Raw genomic sequence first — 18,663 nt, 5'->3', positions numbered from 1 at the left:
TGGTCACAGAAATGTGTTTCCCACACCCTTAAACCCCCGGCTATGTATTCATTTTATTATTTATAACCTCCTATTCTAGGAAATCACTAATCGTTGTAGAAAATGCAAATCCCTTGAGCTGCGACATGTAGCTTGATACCAAGTCACGAGATATTTGTAGTTTTTCGGTTTTCAAACACATATGTTAAAATAGGGTTGTAAAAAATATATATATACTGATTACATCGAATATCTAATATTGCCGAACTAGCAATGACATTTCTTGAAGTTGATATATGTTAAGAAAAAGTAAAGATAGTTTATTTAAGATGTGTTTAGAACCGCCCAATATAGATTTACGCCAAAAAGCAATGCAGTTTGGTTCTCCGGCTTTATAGAACCGTAGATTGGATTGGTTTAACTGCTTAACACATGAAATATTTACTACAGCCGAACTTGTAATGGCAGTGGTTATAGTTAAGAAATGACACACAACACTGCATTTGAGTCGTTTATTTGAAAATATTATGAAGCTTTGCTGTAGCTTGGTTGAGCGGCAGAAACCGAATGCAGCCAATCCACGGCGGACAGCTATAGACAGGAATCGAATGAGTCCAACTACATCACTTGGCTTTCTGCCGATCTCATAAGCCTTCTTTTAATAATACAGTTCAAAATGCACCAGGTTTAACGAACGCATTGAGTAACACGGCATTAGTAGCATTCACTTTGAGGATGTGGGTAGTATTTTCACACTAATCGGCTCGTTTTCTACCCCGGGATGACGACGGAGGTTGACCGGCCGATCACCTCAGGAGGCCGGCTGCTCGCCTCTGAGATGACCCGCCGCCCCCGGTCGGCTGGTTCCACAGGTGGAGCTTCACTTCTCCGAAAACGTCCGAGCAAACTTCCAAACAGGCGTTATTCGAATAAACTGTTCACATATTCGGGACCTACATGGTTACTTTCTCGCATGAAAAAATATTAAAACTTAATTGACGTATTAACAGCTCTAGAGCTACTCACCCTCAAACGTAATACTGAGTCGTAATTTGGGTGCATGCAAAACTATGGAATTATATTTGTGCCAGTATCCTGAGCGAGCAATGATATATTCTGAGCACACAATGTGAGATTTTGAGCACAGAAAAATATATTTTGCAAGCACATCAATTATATTTCAAAAAGAAATTACACTTGAGCAAACAAAAATATATTCTGTACTCCATAAATGTGTTTGCATGTTAGTTTTACTCATAATGTTCTCTCACAAACTCTTTCCATGGTGCACAAACAGACCGCTGCGCTCGCTCGCTCCCCCATCCCTCTCTCGCTCAACCTCTCTCGCTCTTCGCGCTCGGGTTTGTTCTCTCCGCGCGCTCAGCTTGGCACACACGTTATAAATGTGCCACAAAACCAACCAATCAGAGAGCTGGCGGAAGTACATCCTGATTGGCTGTTCGCTCTCCAATTAGATCGCTTGTTACATTAACCCGGAAAAAACAAAGGAGATCGCATCAGATGGACTCGGACTGGATGAGGAGGACTTCTTTTAAAAACAAATTTCGGTCAGTATTTATTATTATTATGATTATTGTCTGATGTTACGTTAGGGTTGTGTTGTCTGGGCTTACATTATGTCCTCTTATTTTGAGACATTAGCTGTTGTGTGACTGACGAAGACTTTTCCTTTCTGTCCTGGGCACCATTAGATAATGTCAGGTGAACAACAACAACCACATGTAAGTAGTTTGTGTTGCCTTTGTTATAAACACAGTGAGTTATAAAACATTTGTAAAGTTCTGTTTTTACGTTAGTTTTAACCATTGTAAGTTTGCGAACTAGCGGTTAGCTATTTTGGTCGGTACTTTGATGATGATGCCTACTACACCTATTATCCGACAGTTTTTAGATCAAATTAATTTTGCTAGCTGGCAACATAGCCAGCTAAACTGGCGGCTAACAACCATTAGCCGTGATTTTAAGGCCAGCCGCCAGTCTCATGTCTAATTACTTTGAACAGAAAACATGTTAACGTTACATCATGAATTGATTTAGGGTCATGGTACAGTTGAGTCAGCAGCCAGAAACCTGGTGTCTGTACTACTCGACACTTGGGCCACAAACGGCTCAACAAGGCCCACAAGACAGGAGACAGAGCAGCCCGCCCCAGCCCCTAGAAATGTAACTGTGCAGCAAGAAATGACAAGGTTTGTTATTTAAGCCACACAACGTCATTCTCATTTGTACTGGGGAAAAAACGTTTTGTTGTCATTTTGAATCACACTCAGACAGGAGTTTGGTTTGTGATTACATTGGAAAAAAATATAAACATGTTAATTAGAATTTGAATACAACACTTACTAAACTCACATTTATATTTTAATCCACAGATCTTTTCCTGGATATTTCAAGTCAAACTTTTATCCGCTGCCAAAAAATACAACCCATACACCGTTACCAGTAGAGGAGCTTGAACTCCTTCAGGCGGGCATGGGGAGACAGATGGTGAGCCTTCCTGAAGCTGGTGACCACACAGAGGTACAGCTGTCAGTCCAGTTGTTTAACTTACCATTTTGTATGTCATTAATAGCCTGAGTTTGTACACTTAAAGATATTTATCCAAATCTGCATTCGCTCTCTTCATAGCCTGATGCTGATTTCATGATGATGAACTGCCAGCCACATTACAGCGAAAAGGGGACATCTAAGGAAAGAGCTGAGAGGAAGATTATCAACTTTTTTCTTAGAAGAGCTTGAAATGCCAGGTATGATGTACTGTATAGTATACACATAGCATCATTTAATGTACCAAACGCATACATGTTCTTGGATTATTTTTTTTTTTAAACTCAGTTTAAACTGTTTCTTAAATTCATGTTATTTGAAAAATATATTAATCACAGATGGGGAGACAGACAGTGCAGCTGGTGACACAGAACCTTTTGCAGTGCCACATGTGCTCCAGTGGATGACCAGGCAATCCCACATCCCCATCCTCCCTGATGAAAAGAGACATTTCAAAATAGCATGCAACTTTGACCATGAATGCAATGAAAAGCTTGGAGACCACTCGGTTTGTTACCCAATAGTGAGTGCATGCACTCAGACTGTGACTTTTCCAGTACAGCATCTTCGCACTTACACTGAGTTTAGAAGAATCGTGAGTGAAGCAGTGCGATATGGTGGTGGATTCCACAGAGTTTAACAAGACTACTCAAAACAAGAAGTTAATATACCAATGGCTGTTTGATCTGAAAACAAACAAGAGTTACCAAGTTTTGTTATTCATTTATTTGTTCATTTTTTTTTTTCAATACCTCATACAGCTAATGTGTCTATTCATGTTCTAATGTCAGACACCTTGTGCAAAAATTGTGCGTACAAGTCACGACCATGTGACTGAGAATGTCCCAGAGGATCAGTAGTTCTCTGAAGTTCCTCCAGGGCATCGTCATCCAGTGGGCATACGATTTCAGGAACCACAACTCTCCTCTTGCAGTACAACACTCTCCCAGTCAGTGCCTGGGTCTTGAAGTTCCTACAGATCCAGAAAGACCAAAAAAATAAAAAACAATATGTCAAAACTATTATTAAAATATTACACTGCTGTGTGTATTTTGTTTATAAAAATAAACAACTGTTCCATAAAAGTGTATCTGTTTATACTCAACATAGAAATTAAAACTACTGGTTATTGAACCGTTGCCAAGGATTTTAAACATGTCCCTCTCACTCACTGCAACCAACAAAGGCATCATGGTTTGTTAGTGAAAATTATCTGCATCATCTACACAAATCATGACAAGCTCATCATTAGACATAATAACCATGTTGTCAGAAAAGCAAACTTTTCAGAGCTAATAGTGACTGAGGGGAATGCATGCCTACAAATCATATTTGACAGTGCAACATTAGAATATCAAATCTTATGTAAAGGTAATCAAGACTATTTCCTTAAGTTTAGTTTAGTTTAGTTTATTTGGGAGGGACAGCGCATGTTACTGAACATTTCAGTACTAGGTATTGAATGTAAACACACATCTGATTATAGCCAATGGCTAATTTCCATCTGCAGTCCCTATACCTATCGTACATGTTTTTTGGTGGTGGGGGAAACCGGAGTGCCCTGAGGAAACCGACGCAATTCGTAATGCCCGACATATCGCCAAAGTACCTTCTTCAGGCGTTATATGTTGAAATAAAATGACTGATTATCTAATTAAGATGTCAAACTATTAGCCGTTACTACTTTCTTGACATAACATTAGCTAGTGAAAGGTTTGCAAACTAGTTTTGCTAGTTCGCAAACTTACAATGTTTAAAACTAACGTAAAAACAGAACTTTACAAATGTTTTATAACTCACTGTGTTTATAACAAAGGCAACACAAACTACTTACATGTGGTTGTTGTTGTTCACCTGACATTATCTAATGGTGCCCAGGACAGAAAGGAAAAGTCTTCGTCAGTCACACAACAGCTAATGTCTCGAAATAAGAGGACATAATGTAAGCCCAGACAACACAACCCTAACGTAACATCAGACAATAATCATAATAATAATAAATACTGACCGAAATTTGTTTTTAAAAGAAGTCCTCCTCATCCAGTCCGAGTCCATCTGATGCGATCTCCTTTGTTTTTTTCCGGGTTAATGTAACAAGCGATCTAATTGGAGAGCGAACAGCCAATCAGGATGTACTTCCGCCAGCTCTCTGATTGGTTGGTTTTGTGGCACATTTATAACGTGTGTGCCAAGCTGAGCGCGCGGAGAGAACAAACCCGAGCGCGAAGAGCGAGAGAGGTTGAGCGAGAGAGGGATGGGGGAGCGAGCGAGCGAGCGAGCGAGCGCAGCGGTCTGTTTGTGCACCATGGAAAGAGTTTGTGAGAGAACATTATGAGTAAAACTAACATGCAAACACATTTATGGAGTACAGAATATATTTTTGTTTGCTCAAGTGTAATTTCTTTTTGAAATATAATTGATGTGCTTGCAAAATATATTTTTCTGTGCTCAAAATCTCACATTGTGTGCTCAGAATATATCATTGCTCGCTCAGGATACTGGCACAAATATAATTCCATACAAAACGACAACTGTGACCGGAGTGTCGATATTTACTCGACCGCTAGAGGTCGCTTAACTTTGAAACGTAACATGAGGTCGTAATTCACCGCTTGTACATACGACTCATGTGGTCGTTTTTTCGAGGAGGACAGTCAGGCCAGACCAGTTTTGCTATGGGGGAATGACCGATAGCATAGGTTTTGTATGAGAATCAATGGAAATTGGTGAAAACAGATCAGATCATTGTAATATTGAAATAAATGAAGGTTTCTGTCCCTGCTAGCTTAAAACAGAGTCTCATGCCAAATCCAGAGATACATAGCTTTCAGAAAAATATTGTTGGTGACACGCCCCTTTTTAGTTAGTTTGTTCGTGCATACTGTAAACTAAGTCGACTAGCCTGCTAGCAAGCTGCAAATGATAATTTTGGTGAAGCCAAATGCAACATAACAACACAAACATTGCCTGCAGGCCAAGGTAATTCAACATCCATAAAATAGTGATTTGTCCAAATTCAAAACACGTTGTTAAATCTGGGATCTAGGTCCGAATGGCCTGCAGGGAGAAGCTCCTCCTCATTCCTTCTGTGTTTGTATTCAAGGAGCGGAAACACTTGATCTCAACGGAGCGAGGAGGCTGTTGTTCTGGCTATCTTCTTGGTCCAGCACCACTTGTTGTGTATTGACTCCAGGTCTCTGCTGATGGTATGCTCCATCCTCCACTCTCGCACCGCCTTCTGGACTTAAATTCATGTTTGTTAAGACTCATATAACACTGTATAAAGACTATTAAGAATTTAATTTAACATTATGATCCCGCAGTGACATTGAGTAACACGGCATTAGTAGCATTCACTTTGAGGATGTGGGTAGTATTTGAACACCTAGTATTTCTGAGATATCGTGGTCATAAGAATGGAGCTGACTGATGTAGAACCAAACTAACTTTTTGTCGATTTCCTGGTCTGTGGTCCCAGATGTTAGACAGTTACGCCTTACAGCAGCTGAAACATACGCACAAAGCACAAATGATTGGAAATTAACATTTTTGTGTGATTAGGTAATATGGCTACTGTAATTCTATTATAGATTCTAATATTCTGGTGTCAGACCTCAAGTGTTTCCCCTACATCTACTTCATAGGTTCGTCTATATCATTTAGTCAAAATGAATAAGCAAGTTTAACAGCAAAACAGTGCAGGCCATCCTTTCCTGAGCCGCATTTTAGGCTAACGCTAATCGTTAGCTAACGCTAACCGTTAGCCACATAGCTAAACGATAGTGCCCCTTGTTAACATTCAGGCTAGACTCTAGACAGAAATTGTCTTTGTATGCCAACTGCCAACGCATTGTCTCAAAAACAAACGTTGTCGTAAACTGATGCATTTCACTCACCACGTCTTTATTGTCTGTCTCACCGGAGTGCATGGGCAGCCATCAGCACTTCATAGAGTGGGGACAGTGTTGCCAGTAGAGGTGGGCGGATCGATCCAAATATCGATAATATCGATACCAACGTTGGTATCGAGATTGATTGATACCAATGTAATGAGATCGATACTTAAGTTTCAGTTTCTCTCGTTTCATTAAAGAAGCGACCTGACTCTGTTTGTCTGGATGCCGCTGCTGTCACAGAGCAGATCAGGCTCATTTTGCTCCTCCTCCCCCTCACGTGTGTTTGTTGTACCGTCACGTGACTCCGCGGCGCCAGGTGACCGAACAAGCCCACCGCTACCAGCCAGGCTCGGCCAGCAGCAATGCATTAAGCCGAAATTATGCTTCCGCGTTGACACAGCGCGTCCGTGCGTACGGACCTATTACGGACCTATTGCGTCCTTGCAGACCCCCGTGCGTCCTACGCAAGGGCCAGACTCGCACCTCCCAAAAATCCTCGACGCGCGTCGAGGCGACGCAACAGCAACGCAGCAGCAACGCAGCGGCATTGGCTGTGATTGGTCCGCTAACTACATCCGCTGGAGACCGCTTTTCCGGTTTCCACTCATAAACATCATTGTCTCCTTTGTCGTGCCCTAATTTGCAATAGAAGTATTTCTTCCTCTGCTTGAATAATTTGGAGCTCCAACGCCAGTCTCTCTGTCTCGGTGTCCATCGTACACTGTGACTACGGCAAAAGCCGAAAGGTAAATAACGAGGCGAGATAGTCACAAGAGTCTCGGTCGGTCGGTCACAAAAAACCATAGCGCCCTCTACCGGTGTGGCATGCATTTCGACACGTAAACTCCACGCAGAACCATCACGGTCTCACGACTGCGTCCGAGCAACTGCGTGGCCATTGCGTGACCATTGCGTGATCACTACGCGGAAGCATAATCTAACCTTTACACACAACGAGAGAAAAAGTAGGGCTGTTTGGGGGCCGAAAATGAAACGATAGCAAGTTGTGCTATTTGTAAAAAGGTGGTAAGATACAGTGGTAACACAACAAACTTGTAAAAGCATATGGAAATTTTTAAAATCCCCGCCCACTTGGCCCCTACAGATGCTGATAAGAAGAAAAAAAGTGCACTAAAGGGGAGAAATGTTGTCTTATTTTTGTATTGTATTGTATTGTACTTCCTAAACACGTCCTTACATTATTTATAATATTTGTTGTGGAGTGATAATTTTCTACAAAAAAAAAAAATTCAGAAAGAAGTTCAATGAAAGGAGAGATTTAGTTTTTATTATAGTTTCTGAACACTCTGCCTGAAAAATAATTTGTTTTTATTTGTCCTCAAGTGATCATTTTGTGTTGTTTCTGAACAAAAACTTTTATTGTGATACAGTATTTTCTATTTACTTAAACCAAATTCTGTACTGGACTTTAACTGATTAATAATCCAAAAGGCAAATCACGAAAACACTTAAAATGTCATGAGAATTAATTCAGATTTAGATTGATTCAGATTGATGGCGCATCCACCTTAATTTTCAAAAAGTATCGATATCGGTATCGGTATCGGCGATATTGGCCCAGTATTTACTTGGTATCGGATCGATACCACATCTAGCGGTATCGCACACCTCTAGTTGCCAGATCAGATTGACAGTTTCCAGCCCAATCACATCTTAGAACCCGCCCAATCCAATAAAAACCAGCCCAAACCACGAAGTTGCCAGACACCTGTGTAAACACACGAACACACAACCACGAAAAACTAGTTTTAAAATTAACAAGCAAATGCCATAGAATAAGTGGGCTACAAATCAGTCACAGTGCAAATAAGATAATATGACATAAAAAAATCATCTTACCTTTACGCAGAATCAGCGTCTTTCCATTAACTTGAACAATGTTCAGAACGAAGAACTTTTTACAGTCACTGGAAGCCAGGTCGGCTGGCTAATACGTGGATGAATCAAACCTCCCCAACAAGAAATAACAACAGTGCGTTTGCTGAACTGACATCACGGTTAAGTTGCCAAATGAAATGATACGATTGAATAACCTACAACTCACGTCAATTATTTATTTATTTATTAAAGCTATTTATTTATTTACTAAAGCTATTTATTTATTTAAAAGAGAGAGAGAGAGAGAGAGAGAGAGTGCTGTTTTCACAATATTAAAAACTCGCCAAATGTGGACGAAAGCAGCCCAAATTTTATTCACCCGCCCAATGTATTTGTATTTTCCCCGCCTGACGTAAACAAAAGTAGCCGGAAAACCGCCCAATCTGGCAACACTGAGTGGGGAACGAATGTACATCGGTAAAGCAGGATCAACACCGCCACCTACTGGAATATATTTTTTTTGAGGGGGGGGGGGGGGGGGGGGGGGACTCTCGCATGGGTTGAGACCATTGGTTGAGACTGGTTGAGACCTTCGCGTCCGGATCGGATTGTAAAAATGCGAAAGGAATGTCTCAAAATTACGTAAGCGGAAGCAGGGATGAATGTGCGCGTTGGATGCGCAAGCGCAGATTCAACACTTCACACGGAAAGTAAGAGTCGCAAATTATATTTCAAGACAGATGCGAGTGCGAGAAGTGATATATTTGTACAAATTGGTATGATTTAATTTGCAAGTTTCCAAACATTTGAATAAATCATTACACCTTTGTGCAAATACCAATTTACAAGTCACGAATCTGGACTTTGCGCTTGCGAATTCTATCATACGCGTGGATTTCGGTGTTTGAGTATACGAATAATATTGCGACATATCTCGCTTCTTAAGCTGACGGCTACCAAAATGGAATTTGCATACCACCGAAGCACTTCAACCCTACGGTACCGTCTAGCTGTTTACTCTAGCAGTCCCGTTCCGAGTAGCTACGGACAAGACGTGTCGGCAGCATTGACTGTCGGCAGCCGAAACTTTTTTGTTGTTGTTGTTGTTTTTGTTACCATTTAAAGTCAATACTGTTCTGAAAAAAATACTTAAAGTTAATTAAACTTTAATGAAAACTAAATGCTATTGAATATGTCTTTACTATCATTTTAAAAAATTAAAGTGACGGGTAAAAATAGATTATGACGGGATTTTTATGACCCTGACAGTCAAAATGACAGACAAACGAAAAAGTCTAGCGCAACCTCTGTGGTGTGGAAACGGGGAGATTCCGCTAAATGTTATATTTTACTTATTGATTAATACGACACAGACCCATATTTATATAGCAGTTATCCTTTTTATTGTAATTCAGTATAACATTGTTGCAAATAATAACTAGTCATTATTTGTTATTTATATTTTTTCATTAGATTTAAATTTGTTCACCATTTACTGATTGACAGCATGCACGAATGTCTTCGTCTTCGTCATAGACATATACATAGATGCCTCATTGAGCGGGTTGGCCCGTTGTTGCGATACGTCAATGTCGCCGCCATATTGGAGGAGGCAGCTCTGTCCCGCGAGCCAATATGAGTCAATGGAGTGAACTTTATTAAGCGTCTTCTACGAAGTACTATAAGTTAATGCCTCTCATTCACACATTCACACACGAACGTATATATTCAGGAAACCAAAAACAACGTCTGTAACATTAATGTAACATTAATGTTTTTGGTTCCGGGTCCGGCTCGCGGCGGCAGCAGCCTCAGCAAGGAAGTCCACACAGCCCTGTCCCCAGCCATTTCCACCAACTACTCCGGAGGAATCCCCAGGCGTTCCCAGGCCAGACGACAGATATAATCCCTCCATCGCGACCTGCACACGTTTACCGTAACGCTTCGAATAAGGACAACTCGCAAAAGAACGTAGGAGCTGGCTTTACCGTGTTCTCCGAAATGTAGGCTGGCTTTACCGCAGTGAAACGGAGCAGGTCAAACTCCCCGTGCCGCTCAGTAGTGGGATCGCGCCCGTAAATAGCGCTGTAGTGCAGCCTGAGTAATACAGCGGGACCCAGGCATTTTACATTAATCACTAAACTACTTTCACAACACACTCATCAAGCATGATTGTTGTGAATCACACGGTTGCTCAATCTACACTTCGTAATCTTCTTAGTCTCATCAAAAACCTTCACAAAGCTGCTGCCCTGTTTGTCCTATACCGCCTCCCGCTGGAGCTTACCTGCAACTACATTAACCACTCTTGTGAATTGCTGATGGCTATGCAACAAACCTCTGAGAGGCATTGAGTTTAACCACTGTTTGATGGCATCGATTGATTCAGATAATCAGTAGTGAGAGTTAAACAACGGAAGATTGATTGCATGTGTTTCCATTGCTTTACGTGCGTGTAAAACCTTCACACACTAATGGTTTGCTTGTTAACGCTGTTTTACCTGGAATAGATCACAGTTACTGATCAAGTGTCGGTTCCTAGTAGTTCTCTTTTAATTGTTGTGACAGCATGGCAGATTATACAGCTATGCATCGATTGAGGATGACTTTTTACATATGCTGTGACAAGAAAGTGTTTCCACATGTCTAAACAGTAGCGACAATATAAACAATACATTGATTCAGCAGGCAGTGAAGAACTATAAATAATTCAATGTTCTGTTGGGAAATTTTTGGACCTGACATTCATGTGGATGTTACTTAGACATGTACCACCCACCTAGACCAGACCAGGTACCCCCACCCCACAGCAATGACACTCCTTGATGGCAGCAACCACCCCCAGCAGGATGCAGCCTGACACAGACACACACACAAAAACACTTTAGGAAACACTCAAAAAATCTGAAGAAAGCACAAGGTGTTGACCTGGCTTCCAAATTCACTAAATCCCAAACTGATCAAGTATCTGTGGGATGATCCACAGAGTCCCCTCCCCTCAACCCATAGGACCCAAAGGCCCCCATTGACAACATTCTGTTGCCAGACACCACAGGACACCCTCAGAATGTGTCCTATGTCCATCCTCTGATGAATCAGAACAGTTTTGGAGGCACAAGGGAGACCTACACAATATTGGGTTTCAGAAGGCAATACCACTTATTTTTGTTATTTATTTTTAAATATTATATTATATATTATAATATATCATTAAGTTTATCAAAAACCAAACAATTAAACCTGTGTCTGATTGGTCAGTATAGCTTGATATCATTATAATACTACTTAATACTCCTGCTTATAGCTCACAAATGATGATTTTACCAAGGCTAAATGTAACAGCACTTTTCACACATTTCAACAAATGCTTCCTAAATAGTCTTTTAATTTGAAGTAAATATTCAACTCACAACACAGCCCAGTGTTGTTTCTTTTCCAGTTATTTGCAGGCATCTAGAAGATTCTTCAAGAATATGCTGCTTATTAGAACCCTCCCACGGTCATTTCCAGGGAAGGGAGACCACAAATGGGGGCATCTCAGTTTTCTATCTAAATAAATGGCCCTGTGAGGGTTTTTCCAAGCTAGCGAGGCCCGATGAAGAGGAGTGAGCGGTTGTTAAAATTCATCACAACAATACTTATCAGCTTTTACCAAGCTGGAGTCATGTGGTGGGTGTTATGCGAGCACTGTCGATAACCCTGAATGAGTGAAATAACAATTAGAAATTTCTGGGGAGCCGAGAACTTCAAGCACCATTAGGTCACTTCAGGTTAAAATTGGGTTAGATTTTATTCCAGCTCTATATTTGTACTGTATTGTCTCCACGTCCTTGGTAAAGCTGAATTTGACTAATCAGCTTGTTCTCTGTCCTTTTCTTTTTACAGTCTGAACTCGTTTTGGATGTCGTTAAATGCCAAGTATTAGAAATGTCTGCCCTTGCCCAAGCTCTTCAAAATTCCTGTGATGGTGGAACATGTTTTTGTGTGGGAGGGCTGTTCTGCCAAGCAAAGCTGTTTTAGTCCTGATTCTTTTTTTTTTTTTCTTTTTTTTCTCACAAGTAAATCTTGTTCTTGCACCACCAAATGCTATCTCGTGACGAGGGCAAACAAGAAAATGGACCAACAAGTAAAAGGGCAGCTTTAGATTCGTCACACCCTTCAGCGGTATGTGTGTGTGTGTGTGGAGGAAGATTTTTTTATTTGGCGCTGAAACTCATTGCCTCAAACATTATTATTCATGAACAGTTTGTTCTTTCCCCCTACCACTGTGTACATTCAGCGACTATTTCACCTCCTCAGAGTGTACATTTTCTAGAGGACTTCCCATCAACATCTTTACCCCCAGAGTCATTTAGAGAAAAGGGACACTGAGGGAATTCTGAGTGGGGTTATGGGGAGCCCCTCAAGCGTTTTCTCAATGCCAAAGCTATGCTGCACGGCCTCACCTATGCGCAGCTGTGGCCAATAAAGCGTGGTGCAGTTCTGGAAACCACCATGAAGCGTTTGCAAATATTCACAACTCAGTCATCCATGTGGAGTTTTGGGATGTGCTGTCTCTTGAGGGTTAGGTCGAAACGCGGTGTCGTATGTGGCCACTAAAATAAAAAAAACAAAAAAACAAGAGGGAATACCCAGGGGGCCCCTTTGACACACATGTGCCCAGACATACACACCCACACATATACACACACTTTCTGAAATGTAGAAATGTTAATTTAACTTTTTGTTGTTTTTATTTTGCTGCATATGAAATAGTTCCTTAGGCCAAGTGAACACTATCTGAGACTGCAAAACATCCACTCAATGTTGTTCAACCTGTGAATTCAACTGTCACTGTGTTATTTTTCAGGACTTTACAAGATTTCAACTTTCCATCAGACATGTGACTTCCAGTCTAATGCAACTTACCCAGATTCTTACCAGAAGCCGCATCAGACACAGTTAATTGGGCAGACAGCTATTCTCACATAGTGTATGTGTGTCAGAGAGAGAGAGAGAGAGAGAGAGAGAGAGAGAGAGAGAGCGAGAGAGAGAGACAGAGAGAGAGATAAAGGAAGAGAGCACAAGCGACAGAGTGAAAGAGAAGGAGGAGTGACAGAAAGGGAAAGAAAAGAGGGAAGAAAGACACTCATTACTCATTAAGTGGTAAGCCAGCTTCTTCTTAGCGCTCGTTCTGCTACAAAGACTCTCTCTCTTTTTCTGTCTCTCTCTCTCTCAACACACACACACACCGCACACACACACATTCTCCAAAACACAAAGCAGAAGTGGACAAAGACACAGTTTCAGTCGCCACGGTTGGCTATGGCTCAGGGCTCTGACAGCAATGACACAAGTTACAAGTCCCCATCACCTGGAAGCAGACCGGTAAGTGAGCGTTTACTTTCTCAGTGAGTGTGAATTAAACTCTGCCTCGTTGCCCTACTAGAGAGATTGTCCATTGTTGATTGAATGCACAGTTTGTGGGCTTCAACAAAAATCACGAGAGACACTCGTCTTGTCTTTGTGGACTCCTTTCACAATTTCTCTGAGTGTATCACACTCACACATGGGCTGGAAGGCATGACTCGCTTCAAGTGTTGGCTTTTGTTTTTGAATTGCAAAATTTGTCACTTGCCCAAGTAGTGGGAATCCTTTGTTTTTGCAACTGTGGATGACTTAAGAGCTGTCAGGAACAGGCAGCGTGTCAAGTGCAGCATGTACTATGCATTTCTCTGCATGTGAGACACTGCCCATCATCCTCAGAGCTGACTGGTTTCACGTGTGCCTCTGTCTGGGTGCAACACTCTTGCTCAAAGCCTTTCTGGAAATAACTCAAGTGTTATCTTATACGCATGCTACAAATGAATGTGGGTTTTTGGGGGTGTTTTCACTGATGCCTTAACAGAGAATTTAGAAGACGTTAGATAATTAATTTGTTATCGCTTTGAAGCTCCACTGACTCAGCTTTTTGAAATGGATTAGTTATTACGATACCAAGAAAATCGAGTGTTCAGGACATGAAACAGGGTGTGCGTTTCACCTAACTGATGACTCAGCCACTCCCTGACCCTGCCCTTCGCATTAGGTGTAATGTTAAACCCGTATTCTGTCAAACTGCCATTAAAGTTCACCATTCTTCCATTCTGACACATCAGTGGCAGAAACTGATTAACCAAATTCACTTTTCTTATAGGTTCAGGAACCTCCCCATGCCATTAATATCATCTGCTGTCTATGTCATTGCACAAACATTGACTGTGGGTATTTGGTTTTTTCACCAGAGCTCCTCAGATGATGCGAAGAAGGTGATGCGGAGGGAGAAGAACAGGATTGCTGCTCAGAAGAGCAGGATGAGGCAAACTCAGAAAGCCGACAGCCTTCACTTGGTGAGGACACATTTCTCTCATGCACCAGAGAGGCTACACAGTTACAAATCAGATTGCAGGAGCATAGTAGCGTTATTAAGTCATGGGGGATATGTCAAAGTTGTCATCTTAAAAGTTTGTGCAGCCTGAAGGCCATGATCCCAATGGTTGGCAGCATTCTGAGGCCTCTGGGAATGGGTTTGTACTATATTTACAAAATGCTACCTGACCATGTGGCGATGTGTCATGGCTTCTGTTGAGCTCCACACTTGGATGCTGCTCTGTGTTTGCAGAAGCTTAAAGAATAAATTAGCACGTGTGGGCAATCACTCCCTTTTGCAGTAGAATCCAGCGCCAGGGACTGCAGCGCTAGTGAGTGTGCTCAGGCTCACCTCCCTGCTCATTGCTTCCCGTTATACGATCCTGTAGTTCAGCTGGATCTGAAGCCTGTGCAGCTGAAATTATGTGCCTGATAACAAGCTACCTAACCTGTTTTGTTCAGTTTTACACACATAATATTAAGAGTAAGCATGCAAATAGAAATGGACTAGTTACAGTAACTCTGCATGGTGTCATTTCTCATATCAGCACGTATTGCAGTACACTGACCACGTATCTGTTTCCTTGTTGAAGAAAAGCTCTGTGAAGTAACTGTATTCTGTCACCATGATGTTTTCAGAGCAGCTGTTTCTGCGAACTTTATCAGATGAACTGAAGAGATTTTGACCTTAAGAAAAAAAACACGTTGTAGGCAGCAGTAGATCAGGTGTAACAGATTTGCACACATGAGAATCCTTCCCGTGAAGTATGGTGTATATGATCTCTTTAATACATGTCAGAGTCACAGAGAACACCAGGGGACCACAGAACACATTCTGTGGTTTGGCTTTCATCGTCTCGAAAGATAAACAGGAAGGCAAATTTTCCCTCTCTATGGCACCGTAGCTTATTTCCTGTTTCTTCAGTAGTATTTTTTTCTTCTGTGTAAATGAGCTTGAGTGTTGTATGTCGTGGGCAGGAGGGGAGAAAGAGGCTGTCACTTCTTGTAAAGAGCTGATATCAGTGGGCTGTATTTGGCTAAGTGACGCAAGTACCGGGGTTTGCCCAAAGGTTCTGTGACAGTAAGGACCCACAGTTCAGCATTAAAAATCTTTTGGCCACGGTTAAATGACCTTTTCTTTACCAAAGTGGAAGATTTCTCTCCTCCTTTTCCCACACACACAAAAAAAATATGTATTGAGCACTGACGCATAGTTTGCTCCACTTATAGTATCTAAAGGTGGATGAACTGTTAGAAAGACAGCTTGCCTTGACTTGCTTTGGAAAATGTAACACCCAAAATGTTAGAATAGTTTTCAGACTGTCGCTGTCGTAGTGAGCTGCAGAAGAGTTTCTGTTATGTTTGAATCAAAAATCATAGGTTGATACTAAGGAACAGCGCCTGTTCTTACCGTTGTTTACATTTTGTGACCCCTTTTTCATTCCAACAAGCTGAACAAACTGAGTCATATATTTTTGATATATATCTGTCTAACTCCTGAGCTACCAGGGTTTTCATTCATTTCAGTTTGAAAACTTTGCTCTTCATTTATGGTAAAACTGATCTACTTTAACTGACTTCCTAAAAGTAGCATACCACTGTTTTAGCATTTTTAACTACATTATTAGGTATTACAAATTAATACTTCCTCTTATTGTAAAGAGCACCGCATTTCTTAATATTGATTTTACCCTGCATGATAGATAGCGGCAGTTTTGTACAATATAAAAACTTCGACTTAACATAAAGACTTAACCTTGAAATAGGTGGTACATCACAATTATTATCGAACACTTCACCATATTGCTGAGTTGTTATCCACTTCAAAGCAGCAGACATGATTCAACCACTATTCAGCGATCCACCTTTTGGTTGATGCTGATGCCTGCAGAAATAAATGGAAAGTGATGGCTGCCATGGATTTAGAAACAAGTATTTACTGCCACAAAACTACGGAGAAAGGCTTAAGTGGTCACCACTGCAAAGCTACCGTATTGAGGTTTATTATGTTAAAGTCCCTATAAATCGACTGCTGGAGTGCTATAGGTCCCGTACATAATGTCAAGTTCCTCCAAAACAGAAGTTTCCGGCCTGGCAGTTCTGTTGGAGAAGGAGAGACGCAGTGGGATGGAGGGACATGGAGATAAAATAAGTATATGCCCCCAAGTGCAGGAAGGGTCATCAACATTTTGAAGTCAGATAGAAAGAAAGATTCATGGGGATTTTATATTTTAGCATGCTAGCATTTCCGTCTTAGCTGCAAATAGAAACTGCAGCTGAGCATGGTTAAAATGCCCCTAATTTGTCTGATGTTTAGACATGAATCAATGTATTGAACCAATTTCAGTTCACCAAAGTCAGAAAGAGTCATCTTCTGTGGACCACGTTTATACAAAACGACATTAACGTCATTTTAGTGTGCTAGCATTTGCTTGGTAGCACTGAACACACTGAACACAAACCCCAAGCTTCCGTTTGAACATTTAGTCATAAACCACACTTCCAAATCTGACAAGGAATCCTCCTAAAGGGCACATAAATTTAATGTTTTATTCAGAACCATAATATGAACCTGTAGAAGGTTAAGGACCTGTTAGGGTCAGAAGAAGGACCATGATGGTACAAATTATCTTGGCTATCCATACAGCAGTTGTTGAGCTATTTCATTCTGACCAACAGCCAGACTTTGTCATCAATCTACAAATACATTTAAATAGATTGTATTTATTATGCACTAGGAAATGGCCGGTGATAAAATATTTGTACAGAAACATTGTATAGTGCTCTAAGTTTGGCTTTTATGTTTTTCAACCTGACTTAACCACACAATAAAACCACTTTTATGACTCTAATGATCGACAGCTTTGCTAAAAACATCCTGTCCCTGTGTGTTTCCAGGAGAGCGAGAACCTGGAGAAAGAGAACGCTGCCCTGAGGAAGGAGGTGAAGCAGCTGACCGAGGAGGCCAAGTACCTGACCTCCGTGCTGAGCAGCCACGAACCTCTGTGCACCGGCCTGGCTCCTCAGACCCCCGACCTCCTCTACCCTCCTCATCACAGCAGCTACCACCAGCACATCGCTGTACCACACTACCAGCACTGATGCGACTGACTACTGAAGATGTGCTGCGAAACAGATGACTGACCTCAACGGAGAGAGAGACTGACTGGAGATGTGTCTATAAATGTTAATCATTGTTAAAACTGGATCAAGGGGCAACATAACAGGCCAACATGTCTGTCTAGGAATGAGAAGCCCACACTGTACCATGCAGTATTCAAAACTATTTATTTTGCTTCTGCTCACATCCTTGCTTTTCTCAGTGGTCTGTATGTGAACTTAAATGGCTTCATGAGTTGAATTATCAACCAGTCTATGTTTACATTGGGAGAAGCCTAGTGTGCGTTCAGGTGACTCAGGCAATATTTTTGTAAATTGCTTATTTTTAGCGTCATGGAGAGCACCTCTGTCACCCTGTCATGTTTTTGTGTTTCTCGTGTTATTAATGTGTTTTAGTGTATCGATTGATAACGCTCAGGTTGCTGTTGACAGATTTGATTGTGGACAAACAGAATGTAAAGGTGAATGTCCTGGGGGGGGGGGGGGGGGGCAGTGGCAGTGAAGAGAGGAGAAGAATGGGCACTGATAAAAGTCTTGGCTTGTGTACTGGTGATAACGCCGATGTGTGGGAAGACCCAGCAGATGTATTTATTAAATGTGATGCCTTTTGGACGATCATCTGTGACCTCCGGGGGGCTGTTGTTAATGCTTTCATGCTGTGCTCTTCTTTGTCAGGACAGCAGGGTGCGAAAAGTCTGTACTAGTGCTGATAAGAAGAACATGTGAGAGACCACCTAGATATTGTATTTCTCTGCAGACTGAGTCCCTAGATGGCACTGTTTACCAGTGTAAGGGATGAAATTACAGTAGCTTATATTTATAAAGCAGAAAAAGTATCATGTATACACTGTCCTGTGTTGATGGGGATTCGTTT

The 18,663-nt window shown here is 41.4% G+C and overlaps 1 protein-coding gene across 1 annotated transcript; it reads left to right on the top strand.

Moving 5' to 3' along the window:
- Window positions 1-12,826: 12,826 nt before the first annotated feature.
- batf (basic leucine zipper transcription factor, ATF-like) lies at window positions 12,827-18,242 on the top strand. Its single transcript, XM_084560915.1, has 3 exons — window positions 12,827-13,649; window positions 14,546-14,650; window positions 17,568-18,242. The coding sequence occupies exons 1-3, from the start codon at window positions 13,587-13,589 to the stop codon at window positions 17,769-17,771; spliced, it is 372 nt and encodes a 123-aa protein (XP_084417041.1). The 5' UTR covers window positions 12,827-13,586; the 3' UTR covers window positions 17,772-18,242.
- Window positions 18,243-18,663: the final 421 nt, after the last annotated feature.

The sequence above is a fragment of the Chelon labrosus genome, assembly GCF_963514085.1.
Source record: "Chelon labrosus genome assembly, chromosome: 14".
Lineage (NCBI taxonomy): Eukaryota > Metazoa > Chordata > Actinopteri > Mugiliformes > Mugilidae > Chelon > Chelon labrosus.
Note: the sequence above shows the minus strand (reverse complement) of the source record. Positions and strands in the feature narration are given on the sequence as shown.

Coding starts and splice junctions, on each gene's coding strand:
- batf (XM_084560915.1), top strand. CDS start 13,587: ATGGCTCAGGGCTCTGACAGCAATGACACAAGTTACAAGTCCCCATCA. Junction 13,650..14,545: donor CATCACCTGGAAGCAGACCG/GTAAGTGAGCGT, acceptor TTTTTTCACCAG/AGCTCCTCAGATGATGCGAA. Junction 14,651..17,567: donor AAGCCGACAGCCTTCACTTG/GTGAGGACACAT, acceptor GTGTGTTTCCAG/GAGAGCGAGAACCTGGAGAA.